At 41.5% G+C, this 16,098-nt stretch overlaps 1 protein-coding gene across 1 annotated transcript in view; it reads left to right on the forward strand.

Moving 5' to 3' along the window:
- slc49a4 (solute carrier family 49 member 4) overlaps nucleotides 1-16,098 on the forward strand; it is a 49,060-nt gene that overhangs the window by 6,676 nt on the left and 26,286 nt on the right. The window contains exons 3-6 of the mRNA XM_004568966.6: nucleotides 3,997-4,268; nucleotides 4,974-5,103; nucleotides 9,941-10,049; nucleotides 15,437-15,504. Of these exons, the coding sequence (XP_004569023.1) occupies nucleotides 3,997-4,268; nucleotides 4,974-5,103; nucleotides 9,941-10,049; nucleotides 15,437-15,504 (579 nt within the window). The remainder of the gene's footprint in view (nucleotides 1-3,996; nucleotides 4,269-4,973; nucleotides 5,104-9,940; nucleotides 10,050-15,436; nucleotides 15,505-16,098) is intronic.

Raw genomic sequence — 16,098 nt, forward strand, 5'->3', positions numbered from 1 at the left:
GTCACACAAGCAAGCTTTCAATTTCACCTCTGCTGAATCCAGCCATGACATATCAAGTTTTTATGTCCGCTCAGGTCGAGCTAAGAGTTTTTAACGCTGCCCGCTGTGCACCCGTACCACGATGAGAGTTATGCTGCTCTGCTGCGACCTTCAGCTCTTTAGATACGGCATTCAAAGTGGAAAACAAGATAGGATGGCGAAAGCAAAGAGGACATGAATCACACGGCAAATGTTAGTGTGTCACAGTTCAGTTTAATTTGCATATTAAATGTTATAGGTCATAGATCTTAAGGCGATGAACGGCATACTGGATTATTATAGAACTGTAGAGACTCAAAGCTTAATGTAGCTGGATCACCAGTAGAGGTCACTCTTTGCTTTGCAGTAGTGATCAAAATGCAAGGGCTTTGTTTACTGACGGGTGTCGCTGATGAATGTCCTGCCTGTCATGCAGAGGATACTTATCAGATGGATGATGATGTAGATTACCTTAGAGAGGGAATCGCGACATAATGGAGCAGTTAAGTTTTTCAGATTCCTGAAGTTTGGATATGGTGTTCAAGGACATTGCAGGCGGGATCAAACAATAGTTTGAGGAGACGTCTATCCAGGTTTAGAAACCGTGACATTCCTTCAGTAACCCCCTGCAGATCTGTTTGCTCCAGATTCCTTTTCATGTTTAAAAAGGCGATTACCTCTTTGTTTTTATGATAACCTCTTGAGGAAGTAAGGCGTCTCTTTGTTTTGAGGTTTTAAGATCCATTTTTGAAAATCAAAGGGAGCTGTGAATGTTTGAACACTGAAAAGTGGAACTTTCTCTCTCTTTTTTTTTTAAATGAGATCTTCTGTGAAGCCACATTTAAAAAATGTTTGTTTTGTGAGGTTCAGTCAAGGAGATAAAAGGTGCTGTTGAATTGGCAGTCACTGATTAGACCTTGCTGTGATTAGTTCTGCTCTCAAATCAAAGGTTATTTTTCTTTTTTCAAACCCTTCTCATTTTCCTGGCTTTTCATGCATCTACTAGTTTCTGTTGCTATTTCAATCTCCGTCTGTGTTATGAATTCGAATACAGACCAGCTGTGTGATTAGCGTCTATCAGTTACATCTCAGACTCACTCCGACAATGTCTGATTGGCCATCAGAAAAAAAAAAATTGTGGATCCCATCGTATTACTCCAACAATTGCGATGGTGCCATTTTCAAGGCGGAATTGGTTTGGCCTTTTTGTGATGGCTGAATTTTGGTCTGTCAGCTCAGGCAGAGCAGAAGCAGTCAAATGACTTCGCTGTAGTGCAGGTTTCTTTGTCTCATTCTCAATCAGATTCAGTCTGACAGGGTTCATAAATAGTGATTAATCATCTCTTCTTGAAAAAGCTGCTCTATTCCCTCTCTTTGCTTCGCCAGCCACAGTGCAGTCTCATGTGACCGCTCATCCTCGTGTTAGTCACCATCCGTCCTCATCACCTGTCATATTAAAGGCACTTTTTTTAGTCTCATCTGTTCTCTAATCTAATACAGCGAGGCTGGTTACTGACCAAACTTTGTCAAACTTTTTAAAAGGTGTGAAGTGCTGAAAGCCACCGTCGACTGTTCAGGTTATTAGTTGATTCCATAAGTTTTAATTTGGTTTGTATTGTGCATGAAATGCAATTTAAAAACAAAACAGTTGAGCTGCTTCGATTGTTGGTGAGATTCAAAATGAGATCACTGTAGGTCACAGTTACTGTTGTAAATTATGCTGCGTATCTTTGTCTCTTTAAATGTCGGTTTTGTTTTTGTTTTTTTGGAGAAAGTTGATTAGAGTGCCAGGTTTGGAATAATCATCATCTAATGAAAATGTCTAGTACAGCAGGTGGACAGGACCACTCTGTCTGCACCCTTTTGAGTCCTGAATAAGACCGTAATCAGTACGTGCGCCCAAAAACCTGATTGGGACTGTTGTGCTAGTTGGCTCCGGGTAGCTCTCGATTTCAATTCAACAGACACAATGACAGACAGACAGCTTGACTCAAAGGCTCGGTGTGGTAGGTAAAAAAATGTCATATGTATCAAGAACATATTATAAATCATGTCGTTGTTACCATAAAATACAAATTAAATGTTAGCTTTTGCTCACATCGTGCTGCCTAATTCATAGACCTGCTTGCTTCGTGCTACCTGCATTGCCATCTTTGCACACTGACCCATCCAAATGGAGGACGGCCACAATAAGATGCCAACTATTGCAGCTGTAGATTTTGTTTTTGCCAGTACACACAAGTCTTAATCATACAGAGATTATACCAGTGGCTCCATAGTGTAGTGGTTTACACATTTACACAAGCAGAGGATCCCTGCTTAGATCCCGGGGAGATTGAAAATCAAAAAATCTGCCAAATCAAAGATGCAGAGCTACCAAAGTAGTCTCTGTTGCTGCAAATCATTTTCTGAATGTTTCAAGAGGTTTTTATGCAGTAGGGTAGATAGAAAAGCACATTTGGTGCTTGAGAGCATGAAGACCACTTATTTTTGGTTCTGGCTGCTCTGTCAACACCTCGTTTGCTGAATCTGGTGTTTATGTTTAGTTAAGAAGTAATGATAGGGAGACTCTTTGATAGAAATCATGTAGTTAAGTCAATGAAAACATAATGACAAGTGATGTAATGATAACCTACATGCTTAAGTGAAAATGACAGTGTGACGCCAATAATGAGGATAAATTTTTACTGCTTGTTGCTCACACTTCCCCTCTCACATAATTAGATGAAGAAAATGACAGCTGTAAATACAGCAGTGTCCTGGCACTGGGTTCATCTGCATCCTGTCGAGTTAACTCACTCGGTACAGAAATGACACACGTTGGATGCGGAGGAGTCAAAGACATGTCTGCACCAACGCAAATGACCAGATCAGAGAAGCTCGATGATGTCAGAATCGTGTAAACGGGGACTCGGATAACCAGGTTATTCAGTGTCAGTGTTGAAAACATACCCAGTTAGCGATAAAGACTGAGAAACAAGGAAAGAAGAGGTGGGATGAATAAAAAGTATGAGGCACAGAGTATTTTAGGAGGTGTTGGTGTGTAGGAGGGGATGTTAGCAGGTCTGAGATGTGGGAAGAAGATAGAGGGTGAACAAGTTATTCTCCAATCAGCCTGTCACTGACCACAGCACTTTGTATTCTGCTGTGACACATTTATCTGTGAACCCCAGAGGCAGTGGACTCCAAAGTTAGAACGAGTTAGAGGGCAGAGACATGTCAGCACAGTGGAGACTGAACAAACTAGTTTATGCCTGCTTTAGACATAAAGCAGGCATAAACTAGTTTGTTTCGACAGGGCTCAGTATTAGAATTAAAGGTTTTGTCAAACAAAATGCCATTCAAGGAATTTTTTTATATTAAGTGTTAGTGTAAAATCTAATAATTTTGATACTGATAATATTTTTTCAGTCAATATTATAGAAGATTTTTAAATGGCATAAGCTCAGAATTAACCCAACATCTTCACGTGTCCCCCTCTCCTCTCTCGTTCTCTTCTCTCCCTGCTGAGCCAGGGAGTCTTTACTGAGCGTACAGACAATCAATCAGCCGTGAGCCGTCTCCAGCGGCTGGCTGTCTCGGTCAGACAGTTCTGGAGGGGGCCGTGGGGTGGTGGGGGTGCTGGTGGAATCCGGGGACATCTCAGAATACATCTGTCTCACACAATTCAGTCTGAAGGTGCAGAAGTTAGAAAGAAACTTCAGGGGCAGGTGGTTACTTGACTCCTCTGGGATAATTATGCCTTTATTTTTATTCCCTCGCCTGTCATTCTTCCTTTAGGTGCTCAAAAGAAATGCCTCATTACTTTATGTCCTTATTTAGTTTATTTTGAACTTAATAGGGATACTGAGGGTGATGCTCTGCTGCTGCCGTTTTGTTTGTTTCAATGGGATATCAGAGAAGTGTTTTCCTGGCACATCTTGATATGAGGCATGTATGTCTTCTAAATAAGAACGTTTTTTTTTTTTTCTTTTACAGGTTGATACACGGAGGTCAGTTGCTTAATGGTTTAGCCGGCCCCACCATGATGAGCGCCGGCCCCTATCTGTCCACCACATGGTTTGCCCCTGATCAGAGAGCCACAGCAACAGCCGTGGCCTCACTCTTCTCCTACCTTGGAGGCGCCGCTTCATTCATAGTGGGACCTCTGATAGTTCCAGCTCCCAATGACACTCAGGCACTAACCACGATCTCGGCAGCGGTTTCCGACATCTTCATCCGGGACAGGATCCAGCTAGTAATGTATGCAGGTACTAAGAAAAAGCAAGAGCCTCTGAGGGCAAGTTGGATCGATATCGCATCATTTCGACATCATGTCAGCCCCGTCAAGGGACAGAAATACAATCAGGCGAAAGGATCCAAGAATATTGCACAAACACCAAAAACACCAATTATAATCTTCATAACTGCGTCTCTGAATAATGGCTTTTTAGGGCTGATATGCTTAACTGATTCAGAAAATTAAAAGCATGCTGAAAAGAGAAACAGGCATGCTGTAATAGATTGAGGCAGCGGCTTTTGTTTAACCTAAGGTAGTATTGTTATTAATTTCTTAAGGGCAAAGCGGATACATTTTTGTGAATCAAAAGTTTTGCAGGTTTTCAGAAGTAAAAAGGAGTCACATAAGAAGTAAGCTGATATTGTATCACTTATCATATGATGGAATGAAAGCGACCCACTAATGTGGCTACAATGGAGCTTTTTAGTAAATGCATTGCTTTTTTTAAGAGACGAGTTGTGATATCAGCTGATGCTATGTCAGATTGCATCGTTTTGTTAGATGCATTTATTCTACAGTCTTGTCTAGTGGGCTGTTATGTTCATCACGGGGATGGCTTCAGAGGACTTCTAGATGTCACGGTGACCTTTTTTTAAAATGTCAAACTGGACTGACTGTCTCATCTTTGAAAATAACATGTATGTCTCTTTTCCTCTACGTTGCTGTGCTCCGGCAGAGTTGGCTGCTATTGCTGTGCTTTTTGGAGCAGTCCTGCTCTATTTCCCTGCACGCCCACCAATGCCTCCCAGCGTGGCTGCTGCAAGCCAGAGACTCAGTTACAGGAGCAGCATCTGCAGACTTCTTAGGTAAAGTCCAATGCACACATAGATGATGTCTTCTGGTAGTCCAAAATCATGTGAAAGATGATGTTGAGACCATTCTTTCAAAACCTTATTCAAGAGGCCTAATTTAATATGTCCTTGATTTTAAATAGATTACAAAAGATGTGTATTTGGACTTGGCTTCGTGCGGTGCTATTTTGTATGAAAGCGGTCTCTAAGAGAGCAGTTGTTAGCCTGTTTGAAGCATTTATTCTGCTCTGTGGATACATTCAGTCTATTTTGGTGATGCAAAGTATGCTTCTTGTCTCAGAAAGTGACAGAATCTTATGTTACAGTTGGCACTCACCATCTGCCTGGCCTGTTATCAAAGAAACTCCAGCCTTCGCTCTAGATTTGTCACTAAGCTCTGGCCACTGTTGAAAAAAGACATCACCCTGCATCTACACTGTGAGGGTTAGTTACTTACAATAACTCTCAAGAGACACAGCTGATGCATGTAGCTGGAGAAGAAGAGAGATGTTCTGTTATGTTGAGGATCTGACTCTCTGTGGGCTTTTTCTTCCCCCACCCTGGGAAAGGGTACAGGCGAGGTCTACACGGCAATCTAGAAACGATGATTAAATAACACTTTATTATAAACCTTGCAGCCCCATATCCCTATATGTCTTCAAACTTTCCACCATGGGGATAGTAATCCTCTGGGCCACGAGGAAACAGCATTGCCCCAGAATCAGTGCCCTGGCTTGTAAAGAAATGAGGCCTGTGGCAGTGGCCATAGTTTGGATTAAGGCTGGGGAAGGGTGAAGAGAAGGGAAAAAGCTGGATGATGGCAGCCAGGAAGTTGGCCCAGCTTGGTTGGCTACTCTCGGTCCCCTGAAGTAAGAAATGGCTTCACTACAGGGCCAGACTTTCCACAGGCCTCTGACCAGCACAGACAGGTTTAACTCATTAAAGAGTTCAGAAACCTATGCGATCAGGCTGATATCTATCTAATACGTGTTTTTTGACACATTTTATTCATGCGCACATGCTCATCCGTGCAGAGGTTTCTGGCCAACTTAACTAGGCCATCTAGCTGTGAGGGTTTCTGTTCCACTTGTGATAGGCAGGCTTCCAGTGACCTGTTTGGGCAACATGTTGTATCTCAGTCCAGCAACATCAAGCCGTACAGTTGTCCTGCAGGGACTGGGCATGTAGCAGGAAAAGTGACTTGAGTCTTTGTGGCCTTGTGCACTCATAGAGCAGTTAGACAAAACGATTGCCTTAGTTTGAGAACTTTAAAGCTTTACTTAGTGAAATTTTAACTTCTTATATGACTCTAATTGTAATTTATTAACCACACTGCAGCTTTCCATGAAACGTATCCAGATGTTTTAGGTTTCACTGTTTACTATTGTGTTCAGTAGTGTTTCTCACCCTGATTACAGGCGGATCAAAGAATTTGGCTGTTTGAACTTATTTTACCTCACTGTGTAACATCATTTTGCATCACTTTTAGGTATCTTCAAGCCGGGGTTTGCTGTGAGTAGCTGATAATCCACCATGTGGAATAATTGGTAGTTGGACTGATAGAGACAGGGAATTGGTCCTGTATGGACAGGAACTGTTTGGTATTGGGCCCGATACCAAGATGGCAGATTTGAATAGTGCACCTCGCGCAGCATTTTGTAGCCTTCACAGTGATGGCAGGTACCCGCTAACTTGCCATTAAGCTTGATGCTTATCTATTGATGTATCTGTTCATCCATTTATCTGTCAGGGTCCGAGCACTGGTTAACGATCTTCAGCTTGATGAGTGCTTCCAGCTGTTCACATCTGCTGCCACAGCAGCAGTCTAATTAGAAACCTGGATGTCTCCACACATGGTGCAAAGTTATCATTGTATTCTCATCACCCGGTGTGGTGATACTAAACAGGCCGAAGCTTGACTATTAATGACCCCTTCCTCCCACCCCCAGTCATACTCACTTTGAAAGTTGTCATTTTGATGCATTGCGCTCCAGCCGGTTCTGCCAAGGACACTTAGCTGATGACACCGGCAGCTTTGAGACTCCTTTGGAAATATTTCATCCCCAGCAGGAAGTGGAGAGGAGAAAAAACTTACCAATAGATGGTGTCTGCCTGCTTGCATTTGGTTATCTAAGTAAGCTCATCTTTAGAGGGGAAAAAAATGCATGGATATGGATTTCCTGTTGTTGTGGCAAGGTTAATGAAAAGGGTGCTAATAGGAAAAGCAGGGGGAGTACTTTGTCACAGGGCTTTTATGACTGTCCCTACGTACTCTGTCCAAGGCCAAACCGCTTCATACTGCTTAAGATGAGACAAGCCGTCTGCAGCTGAGAGACTGGCGGCGTTTGTTTTTTCATGTATAATCAAAGCATTCTTCCAATAAAGCGATTCATTGTGTGAGGTTCACCGGTGTCAGGAAAGGGAAGGGCTGTGGATTTGTTTACAGCAACACTACTTTGGCCGTACAGGTAGTTTGTCCTGGGAAGTTCTCTCTCTGTAGTTTGTGTGTATTTGTGAACTTTGTCTGCATTTGAAGCATATGGGCGATGCCGGCCTCAAAGTGTTATCCAGATGTCCCTGCTTGATACCGTTCAGGATGCTGGCTGCATTATAATAAAGCAGGGGCAGAATAAATGTAAGAGTTACCGGTGTCCATAAACCAACAGCAGGAGAAGAAAACAATCTGTGAATCTGCTTCCAGCCCTGCCTCATTTGTCAGACACTGAGTGATTCTAATCACATTGTTTGGGTTGAGGATGTGGCTCTGATTTTTAAATCACCATGTCACCTCACTGGGCGAAGGTGATTAGTGTGGGTGTTTGTGCTCCAAGTGATTGTATTTGACTTTCATGTGATTGGAGAGGTGTTATATATTCTAAATGGATCAACTTTGAATGTATATTGGGCACACATACATAAATGCACATACACTTTATTAATTTTCTCCCTTTTTGCAAACAGTTCACTGTGAGCTAAACTGCTTGTGTCAGCCTCATGTCTGCTGTAGCATTTAGATTCCTGCTGCTGCAGTTTGATTCCAGTGAACTGATGAACGGTTATTATCTACAAATGGATTTACCTCAAATCAAAGATGCATTTATAGCTTTTAATTTTGAGCAATTGTTACAGTTTTTTTTTTTTTTTTTTTTTTTTTTTTTTTTTTTAAAAACAATTAAACATTGTTTTGCAGCTAATGAAACAATAAATGCACACACTAGTGGCTCACGTGCACTTAACTATAACCTCAAACCCCGTCACATTTGTGATTAATTGCAAACGAGTGGCTGTCTTTGAGGAGTTTACAATTAAAAGCAATCCATTTTTCTTTTTCTTTTAAACCACATTGTTATGCAGTGACAGACATAACAGTATCAAAGATCTGACTTTCATTAGAGAGTGGAGTAATAACAATAGATGGTTTAACAGCAACTGTGTAAAAATGTGTTTACACTGTTTTCTCATGAGAGTACCTGAAATGTAAGATGGCAAACGCAGGAAGGCTCTTATAGGTTTGCTATTGAAACAGGTTCATGTGATAGAAAGTGTTCCAGCTATAACAGCAGTCACTGGTTGCAGTCATTATTTTTATTGCCTTATGGACAATTTATAATTGAGTCATTGAACGAGTACATGTCACACACTGTTAAGCTTTACAGTGCAGTGCCAAGAATTCAGAGTATTCTGAGTGATCATTCAAATTCCTAATTCTGAGTTTTTGGTCCTTATTTTAGATCCTTTAGCTTAATGTTGGCAGCTTCCCACCAGTGTTCATGTTGCTTCTTATCTCTCTGTGCTCTGAACAGGGATGGGTTTTCTGTTGTGACAGGCACAGGGAGATGAGCCAAAGTGGTGTGCCTGTGTGTGCTGTGTATTATCCATGTTGTGAGGACAAAATCTGTTTGCGTAATCACATTGTGGGGGGTGCGGGGCGCGCTCACAACTGTTTAGTGGAATAGGAGCAAGTTGCAGTAATGTTGGTCAGTAAATCTGTGAGTGAAGATTGAGTAAGGTTGGCAAGTAGCAGGAGTAGTTTGTGCTAGTTGTCACTGTCTGGCACAATTTCAATGAACCGCTGGGCGTTTACAGTTGGGGCTAGCATTAAGTTTAGTCTGGGACAAGTGTTGGAGGCAAGTATATAATGTTAGACACAGGATTTACAGAATGCATTAATGTCAGTGAGTACCCTGACAAAGATAGAAGCACTTGAGTGCGTGTGGCTGTGCGTGTCAGGTGGGATGACAGCTGATGGCAGACCTCCAGACATCAATGAACAGGACAGGAAAGACACACCACGTTATGCTGCTTTCATTGTTTCATCTCGGGCCGCTGCTGCTGGGATGTAGGCTGTAATTGGAGGCGGCATTATGCATTCATGCAATTAGTAACATTTAGTGCTTGGATTATAATTATGAACCCCTCAGTGATTCTGCAGAGGATATCCTTTCAATTAAATCAAGTGACCAAGCTCTCACATTTATATGCAGAAGTCTTTAGAGGTACACGAATAAATATCAGATAATCATCTGTTTTTGCTAAAGTAAGAGTAGAGGTAGGAGTAATACACCAATACGCAATTAATATACTATTTATTTTAGGACTGAAATAAACCCAGATGCTTTCAAGGTATGAAAGATCTGGATAACTGCATGTTAAATTGTAGCATTCAGTGAGATACTATCTCTCATTAATTAGTACATACTGTAAACACTTTTGGTCTCAAATCTTTTTCTTTTTCCCAAGATTACATTGATAGATTTTACAAATGTGCTGAAATTTCTGTCTGGAGGCTGGATGATGTATAGTATAATATAGTTTGTTTTCTTGTGATTGACATGTTTAATGTCTCTTTCAGCAATCTGCGGTTCCTGATGATAGCACTGGCCTATGCAGTCCCCACAGGAGTGATTGCTGGCTGGTCGGGCGTCCTCGACATGGTTCTTACACCAGCCAAAGTCAGCCAGGTATGGCACAAATGCGCACACACAGGATAACATACTGCCTTTGCACCAGCTTCAGTAAAGTGAAGTACCTCAAAGCATTCAGTAAGAGGCTGTTTCTTCAGATTTCATTTTTTTTCCAGTGCCCTTTTGAAAGAACAGGTCAGTACTGGTGTTTTGACTGCCTTTTGAGGAAAGTGTGGAGACGAGGTCGGCATTTTTCCTGCATAACAGACTAGTTTTCATCTGGGTTACCCTTTAGGTGGGTGAACTGCAAAAAAAAATATGTATGAATATTTGTATTTCTCTTATTTGACTAGGTAAGTAGTCAGTTTTCATCCACCTGTGTCTATAATTTGAAAAGCTTTTCACACATGCGGCCCACTGAATGGAACAATGGGGCGAACAGCTGGGGTCCTTTCTCTTGTTCTCATTGTTGCATCTTGAAATATATCTCAGATGTTCTTCCTGCCAGTAAACTGTAAAGTCTGTTATTATCAAGATGATGCACTGAAATGACATTACACACATAGAACACATGATGATATTCAAGACTGAGAAGTATATTTTGATGTGGAAGGAATTCTGACGTTTGAATTCTAAAGAACCCGTTTGCAAGCCTGTATTAATCCACTCTTGTGCAGGAATAAATACACACTGTCACTCCCCATGTGAAACCTAAAAATAACCAAATATGATCACATATTTTGATTTGGTGCTGTCTTTTTCTGTTTTGCACTTATTGAGCCTACACATAGCTGCGTCTTTTGTGAAGGGCACAATCGATTGCAAATCGCTATCCGCATGCCTGCCAGCCATCTTCCATTTGAGACAGAAAAACAGAGTAATTTTGAGTGGTGCAGCTTGGAGGAAGGAAAAAAGCTCTGGATGGTTTGCATCTTCCAGGTCTCAACACAGCAGCATGTCAAAAGGCAAAGGAAGCATCTTTTCAAGGTTATCGCCAGACAGGTGCTGCTGGAGAGGAGATCACACGCAGCAGAGCGGGGGATGAAACACTTCTTGTCACACCCTCTACATTATACCTCTGTCAAGAGGAAGCGGGGCGCATACCAAATTGTTCTTAGATTTCATTTGTTCTAAAAAGATTTTTTTTTTCTCTCAAATTCTTTTTATCCATGACATTTGAAAACACAAAAAGTATGTTGCAGTGAGATGAGCTATCCCTTGGGTATAAAAGTTGAGCTTAAAAATAAATGAAACGATGTGCGTGGTGCAGTACGAATGCAACTGAAGCTTTGTTCTTTGGGTGTGGAGACATTGAAGTCAAGTTGAACTAAGGAAAAGCAAATACTGCATTTTATTTTGTTTTAGCTTAAGATGCACCCACAGATCCCAATCGCAGCTCTAGCTTATCTTGTTTTTCTGTGTGTTTTAAACTTTGTTGACTGTCACATCCAGAGACGGTGCAGACAGACACTGTGCTGGGAGTAAAATAGGCATTATATAAAAGCAAGCTCTCATCTAATTAGATCTTTTTCTTCTTTCCCCAAGCACCAATGCATTTGCACTGGAATTTTTGTTTAAGTGCAAACTTTTCCCTTTGCATTTGCCTTCAGCTCTTACTGACATTTTAAAATGAACAAAGCATTAATAGCAAAAGAGAAATTTCCTGTTAATTTCTTCTTGCTTTGCAATGATTTGCTCATGTTGGTGCAGGTTTACTCACGAACACATGTTTACACCTTTGCTTTACTGCGGAATCATTTTCTGAATCCACGTCTGGTTGAAATTGGATGTAATGGCTCATCAAACAAATGTTAATATTAGACAAAGATGACCAGATGAGATGCAAAATGCATCATTCAGTTGATGATTTAATTTGAGTGAAAAAAGGTTATCACAAACCGATGTGGAAGTAATTGCCACCTAAACCTAGTAACTGGGTGTGCCAGCCTTGGCTGCAGAACAGCATTCAGTCATTTGCATTGCTGTGGAGGAAATTTTGCTCAGTCTTCTTTGCAGAATTCTTTTTATTCATCCACGCTGGAGGGGTTTCCAGCATAATATTTGTTTTTTAGCGGTTTCTCTAGATCAGGGGTGCCCAATCCCGGTCCTCGAGAGCTACTATCCTGCAGCTTTTAGATGCATCCCTACTCCAACACAGCTGAATCAAATGGTTTGATCTCTTCAGCATGCCATCATGTTTGGCAAAGGCCTGATAACAAGCCATTCATTTGATTCAGGTGTGTGGGAACAAGGATGCATCTAAAAGCTGCAGGACGGTAGCTCTCGAGGACCGGGATTGGGCACCCCTGCTCTAGATCATGGCTTGATGTGTTGCTTTTTAAATTTTTAATCATTTGGCCTACTTCACTTTGTCAGTTTGACAGATTCTATTTGATGGATGTCTTGATTCAGCAGGTGTGATATTAATCATGCCTGGGTGTGGCTGGTGAAATTTATTCAGTTAAGTCAGATGATTTATCGTAGGTTTGGATAGCCCCCCCCCCCCCCCCCCCCCCCAATTAATACATGAAATCCTCGTTCAAAACTACATTAAAAAAATTATTTTTGTCTAAAATAAAATGTATTTGATCTTTAATGTGTGACAAATGTGCGTAAATGAAATCAGGAAGGGGCAAATCCTTTTTTCACTGCACCGTTTTTCAAATTCTATTTTCACTTCTTTTTCTTTTCTAGTGCACACATTTGGTAACTCAGTTCTGCTGCTGATTCATGCAGTCATTTATCCTTGGTGTGTTTCAAGACCTAACCTCATCTCTCCTCCTCCTCCCTCTCTCTGTCAGCATTTTTCTTACACATGCTTCTTCGGGGTCCTTTTCTGGAATAAAGATGCTTCTGTCATCTGTTTCCGCAGCTAGCCACCCAGCCTGAGTGAGAGGTGACCATGAGTGCCGTGAGGCAGTAAGAGCAATCAGTTGTCACTGGATTAGACAAATGTTGATGTCTCTTTTCTTTTTTTTTCCCCTCTCCCCCAGAGTCTATTGGAAATACAAACATGTTCTTGTCCCACAGCAGAGTGTCTGAAAAACTAATAAAGAAATAAAACATGAAGGCGAACGAAACATGCTCTGCAAGTGACAAAGACTGTTACAGCACCTAGCCAGCTCTCTGGTCTCGGTCGTCATGCTGTTTTTTTTATGACTTCATGAAATACGACCTAGAAGTGATGTTTAACGACTTACAAGGATTGATTGAGTAAATGACTGGAAGAGGGGCAGAGGCACACGGGGATCTGTTGGCAGGGAAATGACACAGCATGTGGTGATTTGACTGGAGCCCGACTAGGAAACTCACGTTTTCATGTTTGTTTGGTTTATATGCGAGTCTTAAAAATATGCGTGAAATTACTGACGCTCTTAGAACATAGTGTGCACATACAATCACCCCAGGAGGGAAGAAAATGACAAACTCCACCGAGGCCTTGTATCTTCCAGCGAGCAAATACAAGTCAGCAAGTCATGCCTCAATATATTTCCATACTGACACGGTGTGTGCTGTGTGGCCACCCAGAAAAGAGATTGAGACAACAAAATTTGTGTTGTTTTTTATCTTTTGTAAAAAACTCATGTCAGTGGTTGAATTGCCATTCTTTTCAATTTTGTACCTGCAAATGGGCGCTCTCTTCAAATGCAATCACGCCGCAGTTTCTGTGCCTCTCCACTGTGATTGTTTGTGGTAGGAAATGGGAGTTGGGGTGATACTAGGACAAGAGCCATCGAAACGCAAAAGGATGAGAAAAGTAAAAATGGTCACCTATTCTATTATAACAAGGGTGTGTATTTCTGGAATTTGGATACTAGATGCACAGGGGAAGCGCCAAACGTCCGATGCTAAGGATGCCATTTGAGCTCTAGAGGGGAAATGTGCTAAACCTGCAGATACAAGTATCATCACAATCCGTAGGTCTCGGGAAATGGGTGCTTTAGTGCTTCAGCTCATCAGTTTTTAATGGAGACCCATTTAGAATGCATAGAATTTGAATGCAGATTGCGTCCTGCTTCTTTTAGTAAGATTAGTTTTTCTTTTTCTTTTTTTTTTTTTTTAATACCAATACACAACCACTGGGAGTTTTGAAGCACTTTTTAACATGTTCTGCCTTCACATAAAACACTTCTCAGCATTAAACACTGCTTTGTGGATTTTTAGGATTATACGAAGAGATTCAGCATTAGCACAACATGCCACTTCTTCTCAGAGGATCAGGTTTATGACAAGCGATCAAGAGAGAAAACAGAAACAAACACATTAACATGATATGGCTTTCTCCATCCTAACTGCAGTCGTCGCCAGCTTATTGACACAGTCACAAAATAGCAGACATGATTAAGCTTCAGGCTTGGCCTTTTAAAGGATCCAAGCACTGAGAATGCTGCAGTTAATTAACTCTCCACCCACACATGAAACATAGTAATTTGTATCTTTTGAATTGAAATGGCTTGGCATGCAATTTGTGTTTAGCTCCCTGAACTGGCGCACAAACTGATGTGACATACACCATAGAAAATCCTAGCATCAGTGCTGCACGGCCTACATGGAAGATAAACAGCAATTATAGGTGCTACAGGGTTGTGGGTGTTTTGATTTATAATATATATTTTTAGATCTTTTTTATTTACTTGGGGAGTACAGTTCACCTCTCTGTGCTGCTTCAGGCTATGCAAACATGAGATGAGTGCCTTTCCATTGATCTTCACTGCTTCACAGAAGGCTGGCCCACACAAAACTCTGATCAAATATAATGGCATTTTGGCATGCATCACTTGTAAGCTAGAATCGGTCTACATTTAATAACTTTGATAGTCCACTTTTCTTCATCGTGAACTTTCTTGACAGATTGGTGCAGAGTGTGATTAAGCAGAAAGCATCAGGTCCTGCTTTAGATTCAGCTTCCTCGCTGAATGATCTACCATCTGAATTTGACTTAATGAAAGTTATTGTCAATAGAAGACTTATGAGAACCAAATGCATTTATTGGCACTTTGACTTTTCCTGTGAGTGTGTGAGAGAGAGAAAGGGAGGCGTGCTGTATTTTACCTCTTATTGATTCTGTGGCAGTCCCTTGGTCAAAGTGTCCTTTCTTCTGACTTTGTGTGTGTGTGTGTGTGTGTGTGTGTGTGTGTGTGTGTGTGTGTGTGTGTGTGTTTTGACTTTCATCCTGGAAAATAAAAAAAGGACAGCAAGCTTTGCGCACGCACACACACTCATGCAACATTGCCAACCCTGGCAATTTACCGGACACGGTGATTGGCAGGCCTTCACAGTCTTCAGGCACTTAGAGCCTGCTCTCTGTCTAGCTCTGTCCTCAGTCATGGACTGCATGTTGAACAGGGTGTATGCTTTTCTGTTCTTTTCTCTTGGCTTCTCTCCCAAACCACCACCTCATTTTCCTTTGTTTTCTTTCTTTCTCTCTCTCTTTTTAAACACAGGTGGATGCAGGCTGGATTGGTTTCTGGTCGACCGTTGGTGGATGTGTGTTCGGAGTGGCAATGGCCCGGTGAGTTATGCCATCCTTTTTGTGTGTGTCTGTGTCACTCTGACTACTGAATGTGGATTAAAAGTGAAGCTGTACTTTAACACTGCATTGACATTATGAGTGAAAATATTACAAGTCTGCTACACTGTCAAAAAGACCTGCCATGAAGTGTTGGTGTAAATGTGCTGTGCATGTGTGTATGCATGCAAGGATGAAAGAATGATGGTGGATGCTTCACTCCATCACTTAAGTGCTGAAAAACTGTTGAGAGCAGTGCAACTTTGACTATTTATTTTTTTTATTGTCAAGCCCATCATGAGAGCGACAGTTGGTAGCTTCATATTACTGGCTTTCATTGGAAATGACTCGTAACCATTGACTGATCACTGCGTAAGACTTCACACGTTCAGACTGTAATGACCTGTCCATGTTTAGACCAATTCCATTTTATTTATATGGCGCCAAATCACAACAAAAGGCGCCTCAAGGCGCTTCATAGATACAGAGAAAAACCCAACAATCATATGACCCCCTATGAGCAAGCACTTTGGCGACAGTGGGAAGGAAAAACTCCCTTTTAACAGGAAGAAACCTCCGGCAGAACCAGGCTCAGGG

Source organism: Maylandia zebra, linkage group LG16 (assembly GCF_041146795.1).
Source record: "Maylandia zebra isolate NMK-2024a linkage group LG16, Mzebra_GT3a, whole genome shotgun sequence".
Taxonomy (NCBI): domain Eukaryota; kingdom Metazoa; phylum Chordata; class Actinopteri; order Cichliformes; family Cichlidae; genus Maylandia; species Maylandia zebra.